We start from the raw sequence: 13,520 nt of genomic DNA, 5'->3' as shown, positions 1-13,520 counted from the left end.
TCGTCAGCATGTCATAGTGACTCTGGAGCCAGACTTCAGGGTTGGATCCTGGTAGAGAGCTGTACAATCTATGACTAATTTTCTTATTTAAGGAAATAATCATTTTATCTACCTCATAGAATTGTTTGTGAGGCTTAAGTGTGTAAAGCACTTAAAACAGTGCCTGGCATGTAGCAAATACTAGATAAATGATAGCTCCTTTTCAGCTATTCACAATATAGATAATGTGCTCATCACTTATTCATTATGTGTTGCTGTCATTTCTGATCACAAATAGAGATGACTAACAGTGTTCATTAATCATAAGAAGGGTTGTGATATTTTTTCATGTTTACTTAATCAGTGACAGCAGTGTAATTTTTTTGAATGCTTCTACTCTCTTCAGCTTTTAAATACATCTAATATTTTTGACCAAGTGATATACCACTACCATATAATGTCTTTTATAGTGTCAGACTGAAAACACTTTAGCTCAGAATGAAGAATGACGCCCTCACATAGCTGAAACTGGACATTGAAATGTTGAAAATGTAAAATCTGTTTTTGTTGTAAATGATTTTTTATTTTTTATGGTTTTGCTATATTTTACATATTCTCAAAGTTGTTAATTGCATAGGAGGGTGAAATACTAAAAATGTAGTGGCTGGGATAATACTCTAATAACATTTAGAGTCAAGACCTTTCTGGTGAATGCCACCTTATACCCTGGGAATCATCTTTAGCCTGAAAGAATCATTTATAAAACTGAAGATATTTCTGGGTCCTACTAATACTTTGCTTTGAAATAGGCAAATAACCTTCAGTTTGATTAAACCATATGAAATTGCTGATTCTCGATTTTTTTTTAACATCAAAAAAGTAATTTCATATGGCTTAACCTAATAAAAGCACTCTGAACCTGGTGCATTCATTTGGCAACTGATTTTGGCCACAAAGTCTTGTTTAAGGTCTTAAGTGCTAAATGGTAGTATTTCTTCCTTCTTTATTTACTAGGTGTTGTGGAATATTTAAGCAATGGAGGAGTAGCTGACAACCATAAAGACTTCAAGGAGCTAAGGTACAATGAGTGTCTTATGAACTTCAGCTGCAATGGAAAGAATGGAAGCTCAGAAGGGAGAATCACACATGGCTTCCAACTGAAGAGCGCTTATGAAAATAACTTGATGCCTTACACCAATTACACCTTTGATTTCAAAGTGAGTGATAGTTGAAATTATTTCAGATATAAACATGTGACAAGAAAGGTATATATTATTTATGCTTAACTGCATAATCTTTAGGAATTTTTAAATTCTCAGACTGTCTTGGCTAAGTATGCACCTAAATGTAAGGTGGTTTGTTAGGTTTTGTCAGTTATTGTTGACTTGAGGATATCTTATTTATCTTTAAATTTTCCAGGTTTCTTTGGGTGGTGGGGTTAGAGAGGATTATATGTAGGGTCTGTTTTACACCCATGTAGTCATACTAAAATATTCCGAGACAGTAGAACACTCCAGCTTAATAAAAGGAAAAGAAAGATATTTTTGGAAATAAGAAAAAAACTCAGATGGCTCATTGTACAAGACCAATTGTTCTTTAGAAAGATTGATTATAGTAGTTTTCTGTAGTTAAGCCCTTTCCTTTTGGTAATTTCTCATCTATCTCCATGTAGCTCTTCCATTGTACCTGTTCGATTTTTCTGACATTTCAGGCATGTATACTAAAATCTTATACTGTGCTGAAAAAAAAAAAACACAGATGCTAGAAAGTGGTTCAGTATAAGAATCCTATGGGGAATATTTAAGAAAATACCAAAGGAAATTTATGAAATGGGCTCTTGCACATCTCTAATAATCTTCGCACATCTCTAATAATCTTTTTTCATTTTCAGTGCTTGTCAGCCTCTTTCCAAGAAACAATAGGAAGAGGAAATAAAATTCATATGCTGATGTTATTAGCTTTTGTAGTTATGAAGTCGAAAAACGTTGCTTAGGAGTTGAATCTTAGTATTTTTGCTGTTAGAGCAGATAATACTATCCAGCAATAGTGGATTTTGTTCAGATCACTCGAATGCAGTGATGTGCTAGTAATATTTAATAGCCAGCTTCCTGAGAAAAAGAAGCCCCAATGTGTTTGCTGATTTCTGTGGTATAATCGCTCTCACGATAGTAGATTTCAAGCTCCCAACATAATACCATTGAACGCGGAGTTGGGATAAAGTGCTAAGAGGCAAGCACTAGCTGACTCATGCACACAATTACTCTTGTGTAAGCTTAAAGGAAAACCTCTAGATTTAATGATTCATAGTTTACTATAGGTTAATTCCTATCCTTGTGACTGTAGTGAGACACACACACACACACACACACACACACACACACACACACACACACACACACACACACACACACACACACACACAGTTGATATATCTCTGCCAGCACAACACTAGAAAACCTAAAATAAAGTTCCCCCAAATGAGTGTTCAATAATTTCCAACTCATTTGGGTGCGTGTGTAGGTAAAAAGACCAAATCATTTCTGCCTGATCTAGCCTTTTATAAACTTTTTCCTTGTCCATAAAGTAAAAATTTTAGAAACAACATTTAGGATATAACTAAGCCATATTCCTCAATCATCTGATTTGTTTTAAAATCCTCGTTGATGTTTCTTCAAAAGGTCTTACATGTGTTAATGATAGAATCAAAAATCTTATCAAACCATTTACATTGTCCAAAGAAGTACAGTTAAAGAACCAGAATGTGCATTGTTATGAACGAGACTGTTTGGTGTTTGGATTTATAGGATAAGATGAGAAAGAAGTACAAAGCTATAAATCTGTGGGAAAGAGGCATGTGTGAGAGGATAAATATGCTGGCTGGCTTGATATATGGGTGGGATAGGAAAGATGTCCAGAGAACAAACTAAAGGTATACCTGACTAGTCAGAATTAAGGTTTTAGTCCATGTAACAGTGACCTTTTCAATCTTAAAGAAAGCAAATTTTATGTAATTAGTGCTATTCCATTGAATGCAGTCAGTAAAAAAGGATAGATAACATCAGATATAAAAAGGTCATGTGATTAGCATTAACTACAGATGCAAATGCAGTATCTTGCCATTGCATCAATGGAGTATTGTTTTGTTTACTTAGCATTTGTTTATTTTCTTGATCCTTGAATAAGTTAGAAATGTAGAAAAGTGGTTTTTAGAACTCAAGATTCATTGAATCTGGAGCTGATTTGGACTGAACCAAAGGTAAGCAGTTTGGCAAATTACTTGCATACCAGGTGTCTTAGTGAATTTGGGCTACTGTTAACAGAATACCATAGACTGTATGGCTTATACAACAACAGAAATTTATTTCTCACAGTGTCGGGTTGCTTAAGGTACAAGATCAGGGTGCCAGCGTGGTCAGGTTTTGATGAGGGCCCTCTTCTGGATTGCAGACAGCTGTATGACAGAGATCGAGAGCATTCTCTGGGGTCTCTTTTATAGAGCACTAACCATATTCATGAGGATTCTACCTTCCTGACCTAATCACCTTCCAAAGGTGGGCCTCCTAATATCACATTAGGGGTTAGGATTTCAACATATGAATTTGGGAGGTACACAAACATTCAGTCCATAACACCAGATAAGCTGAATAAACGGCTTAATTCAAATTGCTGCTGCTGTGCCTCCTGCCACCCTCTGACAAATCTAAGGGTGTGCCTGAACCATTTAATGAAAAGAGGAAGGACAGTTCTCCTGCTATGTCAAGTAATAAATCTTATCAAAAGTGTTTTGATAAGAGCTTTTACTCTAATATTGCAGTCCAAGAAAATAATTACAAGTGATGCTTCTGATTAAATACATCTTACCTTCTGGAGTGTTTAACATTTTCATTGGGGCTTATGCAGAGGATTCTAACTCGACCAGCTGATGTACATAATGACACTAAATATCACTGCAGACTGTACACATTAACCAAAGTGAAAGGATAATACCTCGTACTAATGTCGTTTCTTGACACTTTGGACTTGGAGTATTAATGGCAGAAAGTCCTCCCCTGCTTGCAGGTTCCTTAAGTTGTGGTAAAGTAAGGTTAAGGTATCTAATGTTGAAGAAGGCCCTCTCCCTCAGAAGAAGAATTGCTTTTGTTATTTTGGTCTTGGTCATGTCAAAATCAGCGGACTAAGGTAATTGTTTCAAAATTTCATGACATTTTTTTGTTGTTGTTAAATGTTATCCCACTTCACTATGATGCTATATAAAATATTATCTGGAACTCATTGTATGAATAGATACTTCCAGATCTGTAAATATCAGGCTCAAACTCTTTTAATGTGGGTAGGAAGAAAATTTGACTTTACTCTCTTGCATACACAGCCTGGGGCAGTAAAAGTACAATAGTTTTGAAACTTACTGATTACATGAACTCTGAGGGATACAGCAGAAAACATATGACTCCCTGTTAAATATATATATATATTTTAAAGTATTGTTATGCAGCAAGGAATCTAGAATTTAGAGTATACCAGGATTTGTGAAAAAAGAGTATTCTAAACTAAAGAACAGAATAGAACAATTAACTGTGTAGAATGTCCGGGAAAGCTGAACTAGGATTAGTAAATCTGAAAACATGCTTTACCATAGCATCATTTAGATGTTTTTGGATATCTTAATGTGCAAATAATTGAAAATAATGCCAATTATCATTAAAGGAATTCATTTCAATCATACCTTTTTATTAACTATGTGTATGTATAAATATTTTTGTTTATGTAACTGTTAGAGTTAGTGCAGTTTCCATGTTTATACTGATATATTAGATCTCACTAACCCAAGCAAGCCAGCTTTAAAGATGCCTAGACATAATTTGGTGTGCTTAGCCTCTCAGTTTGCTTACTGCTTATACACACGCGCAAGACTTTTTGATACCAATAGGTCACTCTGTTTCCTTATTTAGCCACCTTTATTTCATGTAATACCCATTGAAGGAAGACTTCAGCCTTTTTTGATCCATTGTCAAGACAATCAGAAATAAAGGTTACTTGGGTATTTTGGCTTTTACAAATTATGGATTGTTCTTTACATATCTTGAGGTTTTCTTTTTTCTAAGCAAATATTTTTCTTTTTTTTCCCAACCCCCAATCTCCTTCCAGGGCGTGATTGACTACATTTTCTATTCCAAGACTCATATGAACGTGCTTGGTGTCCTGGGGCCTTTAGATCCTCAATGGCTGGTTGAGAACAACATCACTGGGTGTCCACACCCACACATCCCTTCAGACCACTTCTCACTGTTAACACAACTTGAACTCCACCCTCCACTCCTGCCTCTTGTCAATGGTGTTCACTTGCCTAATCGGAGGTAGTGGAGTACTACCCCGCAAAGACGGGGATTTGTTGCTATGGACCTGTACAGTTGTAAATCAAAGTATGTAGGAGTGAAGTATGGCCATCCTTAAGCTGCTTCTTCAGGTTTCTTTCATTATGTGTTTGCTATAAGATTTTGTACATTTTTGTGCATATTGGTATCATTTGGCACTAGGGCTGGAACCAAAGTATTACTCTTACCAAAATTTTAATTTAACATGTTTTTAAATTGGTCCTTTTTCATATTATATTAGCAGTCAATGTTCATAATTGATACATCACCAATTCGAGGCCCAATAAAAGTATATTTGGTTTCAAATGAGCCATTTTCATAAAAGGCAATTTTTAAAAACTATGTAAAATTTTAAATGAAATGATAGCATGCCTTGCTGGGAAAACTTTCTTGAATTTCTGTTTTCCATTATGACAAACTGATTTTTGGCTCCCCAAGTCATTTGCACATTTACAAAGCACTTAAATTTGCTAGCTCTGTACATAAACTGTGATATAGCTTCTAGCCACAATAAGAAAAATTGAGAAATTAAAGATGGTTGTACAATATGCTTTCAAAATCAAGCATTTAACAGCACATGACAGTTTGTTGGGCAAACACTGGTTGTTTTTTTGTTTTGTTTTGTTTTGTTTTCGAGGAATCATTCTGTATTTTGTTCTCCTGTTAGGTATGTATAACCTTATTGGAAGTCTTAATTCTAAGCCTGTCTCTCCAGTTCATTTATAGGGAAACAGCGGGTAATTTCTACTGCCACATACCTTGAAAAAAGAATTTGGTATATTTAGGATGCCCACAAAATTAGCGTCCAGTATTTTTCATTATTCCTATCCACACTTTTCTGCCTGGTTGTGCTGGAAAAACAGATACTATATGATCTATGTCATTTTTGCTGTTATAGTTAAATGTTAAAAAAAAATAACTACTGAATGAAAAGACCCTGATCAAAGTTTTTGAAGGGGAAAGCTATACAGATATTTCATGTGTTTCCCAAAGTAGGTCAAGAGGCTGTTGGTTTTGGCTTTTTGAGGTGACAATGGAAAGGATTTGGGGAAGTGAGAAAACAGGGAGTAGTTGAAAAACCTTGGATCGTTTTTCCTAACTCTAGTTGCCAAATGGCCATAATATGCTTTTAATCTTTGTTTCCGTCGTCTGTCAGGGTTAAATTAAGAAGCTACTGGTTTATTCCCAACTGTTAATGCTCTAGATATGTTGGAATCCTTTTTTTGCCCAGGACGGTCCAGTTGAAAATCTGTGACTCAAGAGGCAGTGAAGGTAATATTGTTTTCTGGGGGAAAAATTGGTTGGCTACTTGATGTTAATTATGGCACAGTAACAGGAAAAGGTTGTGTCTGTGTTTTTAAGTTTTTCTTTATTCTGCTTTTTTGCTGCTATAAGAGTTTTCTGAAATTTATATTTTAAACTTTTCATGCACTTTACTGTTTCTAGTCTCAAAATGTGATATTTTTAATAAACGAGAAATTTTCCATTATGTGAATGAAATTTTAAAAGAAGATAGCCTATATTTGTGTCTCACTAATATATAAAATACAGGTCAAATTTAAATTATTTGATTAGTTTTACATATATACAATTTGTCTCCTCTTTCAAACCTGACATCTTAGGCTGTTTTATTAGTCTTGAATGATGCTTTTCCTTTGGTCATTTTATACTAATTTCTTCCATAGTAAATGAATCAGGCTAAATAATATAATATTTCCCCCGAAGGGAAGTTTTAGTGGATGAGGGTGGTGGGATGATGTAATATCATATATGGGATTGCATCAGAAGATTTCTGTGAAGCCTAAGCTCCCCTTTAAAAGTGCCTAATGATGAGGCATTGTTTGTCATCTATATAATTGCAATGTCATTGTAGTTGAGTGAAGTTTGATGTGAATAAAATATTCTTTTAAAAATGTTAAAGAACCAGAATAAACACACACACAAAGAAACAACCCTAAAGATGACAGATTTTCCTCAGTGTGCAGGTATCCCTTCTTATATACCTCAAGCATTCAACATCTAGCCATGCAAATTGATTACCTGAAGCATAGTACTGGAAAGTAGAATAGCATGAAAAACTTAATTTTGTGGACATTACCTTTTTTTGTAATCAGCTACTGTATTTTTTTTTTTAAATCTTTTGTTTTAGGTGGGTTTTCTGCTCTGGAGGTATCTGCACTTACAAAACATTTTCCTCCTTTCATATACGCATGTTAATTAGCAATGTGAGCAATATTTCCTACCATACTTCACTCCCAATATTTTTTGAGATGTTTGTATAAAATGGAATTTAAAGTTCACTTATGATTGTATATGAACCACAGAGGAGCCCATTTATTAATAAAAAACTTTTTTAATAGTTTAATGTAGAGGGAAAAATAAAAACAATTGGGAAACATTGTAAACAGTTTAAGTTTATTTTGTGTATGATCGAGGCACTCTGTTGCAGGAAGGTGTGTAATTGGGTTCTCTCTGCTTCCAAATGCACTCTTTCAAACCATTCATTATCCTGTGTATTTTTAATGTGGTTTTAGTAAATGTTGGTAGTAGCTCTGTTGAAGTAGGTAACTGTGTTATGGTTTGGGTAGCACACACACTCTTGGGGCATGGTAACCCAAATTTCATGTGCACGGTTTCCCTTTAGCCCACTGCCCAAATTTCACACACCCTTCACCCTTTGTTCCCTTTGTGAAAGGAGTGGTATCTGTTTTGAGCTGCCAATTCAGATGATCAGAAATGCTGCTCTCCTCAGTATTGTCTTGTTAAAACGCATGCCATTTGGAACTTTGGCAGTGAAAAGCGAAAAGGAAGAGGTGAATGACATATGGTATATGGTCAATGAAAGTAAAATATTTATACTCATAAACTTTCTAGTTCTCAGAATAAGTTAATAAGCTTTATGCCATGGGGCTGCTGCATATTTTATCTGAAGATAAAAGAAAATTTGGGCATTTTTAGATTGTGATAATCTTTTTGTTTTGTTTTGTTTTACTGTTAAATATGATTTCTAATGTTTAAGAACTGGAGTGTTCTTTAAATTTATTAAAACAGTGTTGTTTGAGGAAGGGAAAACTGCACTGTTTGCCATTACAATAGTCATGCAAGTGCATGTCAAGTCACCCATTCTCTCAGGCATCAGTATCCGCCTCATAGCTTTACACATTTTGATGGGGAATATTGCAGCATCCTCAGGACTGACATCTGGGAAAGGCTCAGATCCACTTACTGCTCCTTGCTTGTTGACTTTGTTTTAAAATATTGTGCCTGGTGTCAACTTTTAAGCAACAGCACTGCCTAAACGCAAGCAGAGAACAGAATCCCAGCACCATTCTATAGGCAACTTTTTAGAATTCAGATATAGTAAATCTGTTCAAGATTTATGATGTTTTATGTAAAAAAAAAAAAATTTTTGTACAATGTAGCTGAATATTTTTGTTTCATTTCTTTGATGTAAGACGTGTGAACGTTTGTTTGAATATCACATGTTAAAGTCAGGTATGGCACAATGGGTTCTGAGACCAGCTTTCCCCCCTCCCATTTGCCTTGTTCCAAGCTCTTTGTTTTCAAATTACTTTTCTGATATTAATAGGCAAATATTTAATTTTACTAATAAGCATCCTTTGTGAATGTATTAAAGAAGCCACTGTGTTTTAGTGTTGTAGTTTGCAGAAATATAAAGCTTCGTTCCTAATTTGTCCCTATTCTTTGGTGTCTTAAAGTTATATATTAAATCACAGAAAAATTTCGCAAGGGAGAAAGTTGAAAGATATCTAAGATTCATATCACTTGATTCTGTGGTAGGTTACATTAGAATTGAGGATGTGGCACATTAAAACTGGAACATGGACAAAAATTGTGTTCCATTTTAAAATTGTATCTCCTAAATATATATTGTTAAAAGGGTGAAAAATTAAGTTTGTGTTTGCGAGAGTTTTTAAAAATCATTAATGCCATTTATAATTTCATATTAAATAGCAAGGAGTAGAGAAAGCACAAGAAAAAATTGGTTAAATGTGTTCTTTGATGGAACGAGAGACGTAGTTCATCATTCCTAATCCAAGGCTAGATTTACTAGCAATAAAAATTGACAGTGTCTCAATATTTTATTTCTAAGGTCTTATATTTTGAGGGATTTTAATAGCTTTGTAAAATGCACTGGCTGATCAGTAGCTTCAGTCACAGAAAACATCTGTTTCAGATAGCCTTTGGCAGGCCATAAGAATAATGGTTTCATAGCAAGCAAAGACTTTATGGCATGTTTTCAAAATAGCGCTCATCTATACTTACATTTTGCCAGAAATGTGAAATCTCACATTTGTAGTCTTTTTCTCTCCCACCTGCCCTCCCCATTTAAAAAAAAATTACCTTTCTTGAATGTGTAGAAGATTTGTTTAACCTTTTTCTTCTGAATTGTGTCATGTTTGTAGAACTCCGAATTATAGGTAGTCAAATTAACTAGGGAAATTAGAATATTTTTCTAAACCATAAACTTCAACTAAAGTTTTGAAATTGTACACACACATGAGAACTTTTATACTTAGGGTTGCTTTGGATGATTTAAGTTTTTTAACAACATCGTGGTCACCAAATTTGAATTCAAACATAAGTAAATTAGTATTATCTTTAACCTGGTCTATTTACCAAAGTTGTAATGTTTCAAAACAGAATGCCAAGAGCATTTTTCATTTTACGGAATGATTTGCAAATCTTTATAAGCTTAACTGTAAAAAGAAAAATTCCTTATACCTATATTGTAGGGTATTCTGAACAAGATCCACAGAAAGAAGGGGAGGGGAGACCGAAACATTTCTTTTCAAGAGGTGGTGAAAGCATATATGCTTCTTTTAAGCAAATACCTTTATGTAAGTTTTTCTGTTAAATCACAAGTCCTACAGCAAAAACAAAAAAACAAAGACACCAGGAAAAGCAAGCTTTATTAACCTAGTTAGTAATTTCTTTTGGCATAGATGTGTTTGGTTAGACCAGGGTTATTCTTGTAACCAAAGGAAAACAGCATTTTGAAGTTTATTCAGCAAACATTATGCCATTGAAGTAATGGAAGTTTTTAAGTAAGATAGTTTTTACTTTCAAAGTATATGAAATAAGGACATTTCTGCCTATTAAATGTTAATTTTTATGGCATATAGTATAAACTCAGCATTGTGCTGAAATTAGAAGTTGTGTCATGAGAAACAAATCACATTATGAAAAGGGTTTGCGAATGCCAAGTGATACGACTTTTGGCATGGTACATTCAGCTTTCAGAAACTTTCAGAAGGCATAATTTGGAGCCTATTAGTAGTTATTTTTTTTAATAACAATCTCCCCAAATTTAGATAATTTCCCTGTTTGTATGCCTGTCACTTTTAACTCTGAAACATAAGAATCACGATAGCCCTCTCAGAAGTGGTCCTTTCTTGCTCATTTCAGTTTTGTGTTAATATCTAATTACTGATATATGACTATATTTTCTTCCAAGCTATCTATGGTTATGTGTACCACATTTGTTTAAGTAGTTATCTTAACTCACACAATTGGCTCAGCATTGATGTGTCAAACAATGGCTTTGCTTTTTATGGAACAGGCTTAGTTTCCTGCTACTTGTTTCAATCTTGATGCAGTAAGTGATGCAGTAGTCTGGGTGTGTATTTATTCAGAAACTGTACTGTTCTTTCTCTGTGCTTAACTTGCTAAAAATATATTCCCTTACCTGTGAAATTCCTGAGCGGTGCTCTGCCAACTTTTTTGGTGGGGGGAGGGTTGGGAGGTTGGATGGCTGTGTTATGAACACTGGATCTGGAATTGTTCAGTGTTGTGAGTGGCAAATTTTTTAAACACCAGCAGCACTGCGAAGTGCACTATGGGCATTCGTACAGTTGTCCAAATGCAAGCAATTCTTTCATCTAGGAGAAGCTGAGAAATAGAGTTCATTAAAGTACTTGGAATATTGTGAGGAGGATGAACATTTCAGCTTTGGTTTTTGTTGTCTTTGGAGTGGGATGGTATGGACAGAGGTTTTTTTGTTTTTTAAGAGAAAGAGTATATGTACTTTTTCTCTCTGAAAGTGCCAGAGTATTGGTCAAATTCACCATGGATTAATTTGTATTGTGTATTGTGATTTCTGTCAACTATAAAACAAGTGCCAACTCATTGTCCATGAGATGACCTACTCTTCCACTCAATTTACCATTTGAATAGGGAAGAAGAGTTATTTATTTTCAGTACTTGGCATTAAATTCATTGTTTTGCATACATTTGAGTCATTCTGTGGCCTATAAAGTGTTTTTATAACTAACTAAATGGTTGGAAAGCAAAGCACATGAGTTTAAAACTGAGCAAGATGTTTTGGTAATTTTTTCCCCGAATACTTTATAGTTTCTATTGATACTATTCCAAAACAAATTTTACTGTTTTAGGTTGTATATTTACTTTGCTTTTGTCCTAAGAAAAAGTCTAGCACTAAATCAATTTGTTATTGTGTACTAATAATCAGTTTAAAATCTAAGATTTTCTTTTTTTTTTAAGTTAGAAGATTTAATGAAGTGCCATGTAATTGTAGCTTAGTAGTATTTAATGTTTAATAGACTGGTTCTGTGGTGTTCTAATCATTTAACACTCTGTCACCCCTGGAGAAAGCGATTCTACTCTTACTGAACACATTCTCCGACAAAATCACCAGCTGCTTTATTTTTCTATTTATTACAGTTAAACAGTTGATGAGGTCTGAATCTTGACCAAACTGCTCAGCTGAGATGTTTTTCACACTAGACACTGTACAAAATATGCGTGCAAAAGGACACAGTTGGGTGGTAGTATTTTTCATTAATGTGAACATTGACTAAACAAAGCAGTTCTGCCTTTTAAATCTTGTGGCAGCTCGGAAGGGAGGTGCTTAAGAACCTTAACTACTATGTCAGCTGACAAAATACTTTTTTCCATTTTGGAGATTGGGTACTGCTCACACATGATGTATAGGGCTAAATATATGCTTGTTTTCTTGCACCTGTGTACTTCCCTTTCCTTCCCCTGTAGGCAATAAATGGCCATTTTGCAACTGCATACCTTTGTCTTGGTTTTTTACTCTTCATGTGTGCAGTACATCTCTTACAAAGTGAAGTAGGGAGAGCCAGGGTAATTCAGGCAAAAAAATTACAAATTCATGCAACGTTGTCTTTTTTTTGGTTAAATACTATATTACTAGTTAAACAATACTTTAGATTCAGAGGTTAGTCATAATTATGAGACTTAACTTTGGCTGAAGAAATCTGAGTAGGACATGAGTCACTTCTGAGTGGGGCTTTACAAGCCAGTGTGCAATTTGCCATATTCCCTTTTCTTGCCTTGGTGATCATGGGAAGCATATATTGAGATCAAACCTCTCATCCTATATCCTTGAGTGACTTTGATAAACAGAGATCTCCATAAGACATGTGTGAGTGAGAAACAACTGCTAAATCTTAGTGTCTTCATACAATAAACATTTGTTATTATGGCATAATCTAGCCTATCCTGACTGCTAGACACCATCAGACAGATCTGCTGAATTACCAGTATTGATCTGCTAAGACCTAGAGTAAATTGGTTTAGCAAACAAATATCTACTATGAGCAGGGTGCTTTGGAGGATATAAAGATGGACAGGCTCCTTGTCCTCTAAGAATTCACATTCCAAACCCTCTTCTATTTATGACGCAGGAGAAAATACTGAAGTGTCTTAAAGTAAAGGTATGTTAAATCTTAGGATTTTGGAAGGGGGTGGGCAAAGGCACAGTAAAATAGTTCTGAAAATTATGTTTAGGGATTTTCAGTTGAAAAATGATTTTAAGATAGGATAATTATGACATTCGCCAAGTGTCCTTGCATTTAACCATGTGACCTTAAACAATGCATTCTCATTGGTAAAATGGATATGAGAAACTAAATCTTACGAAATGGTTCTCTCAAAAAACAGACACCAAGACAAGGGCTTGCACACGGGTGGTTTATTTGAAGAAGTGATCCCACAAAAGCAGAGGACTAGGAAGAATGAAATCAGGAAGGAGAGAAAGCCAAGTCAAGAGTGCATTGTTGAGCTGATCACTTCTCTGGGTAACAAGCATAAAGCTGCCACTGAATATCTGAGGAGCTGAATAGAATGTTGTTTTCATGTGGGATGGGAAAGGAGAGACTT

The 13,520-nt window shown here is 34.8% G+C and overlaps 1 protein-coding gene across 4 annotated transcripts in view; it reads left to right on the top strand.

Annotated features, from left to right (window-relative positions):
- CNOT6L (CCR4-NOT transcription complex subunit 6 like) overlaps positions 1-12,410 on the top strand; it is a 95,736-nt gene extending 83,326 nt beyond the window's left edge. For all 4 annotated transcript variants that reach the window (XM_039845526.1, XM_039845525.1, XM_039845524.1 and 1 more), the window contains 2 exons: positions 994-1,196; positions 5,125-12,410. In XM_039845526.1, coding sequence (XP_039701460.1) covers positions 994-1,196; positions 5,125-5,337 — 416 coding nt within the window. In that variant the 3' untranslated portion in view covers positions 5,338-12,410. The remainder of the gene's footprint in view (positions 1-993; positions 1,197-5,124) is intronic.
- Positions 12,411-13,520: the final 1,110 nt, after the last annotated feature.

Source organism: Pteropus medius, unplaced genomic scaffold, assembly GCF_902729225.1.
Source record: "Pteropus medius unplaced genomic scaffold, Ma_sr-lr_union100, whole genome shotgun sequence".
Lineage (NCBI taxonomy): Eukaryota > Metazoa > Chordata > Mammalia > Chiroptera > Pteropodidae > Pteropus > Pteropus medius.
The sequence above is the reverse complement of the archived record's forward strand: the minus strand, read 5'-3'. Positions and strand labels throughout refer to the sequence as shown.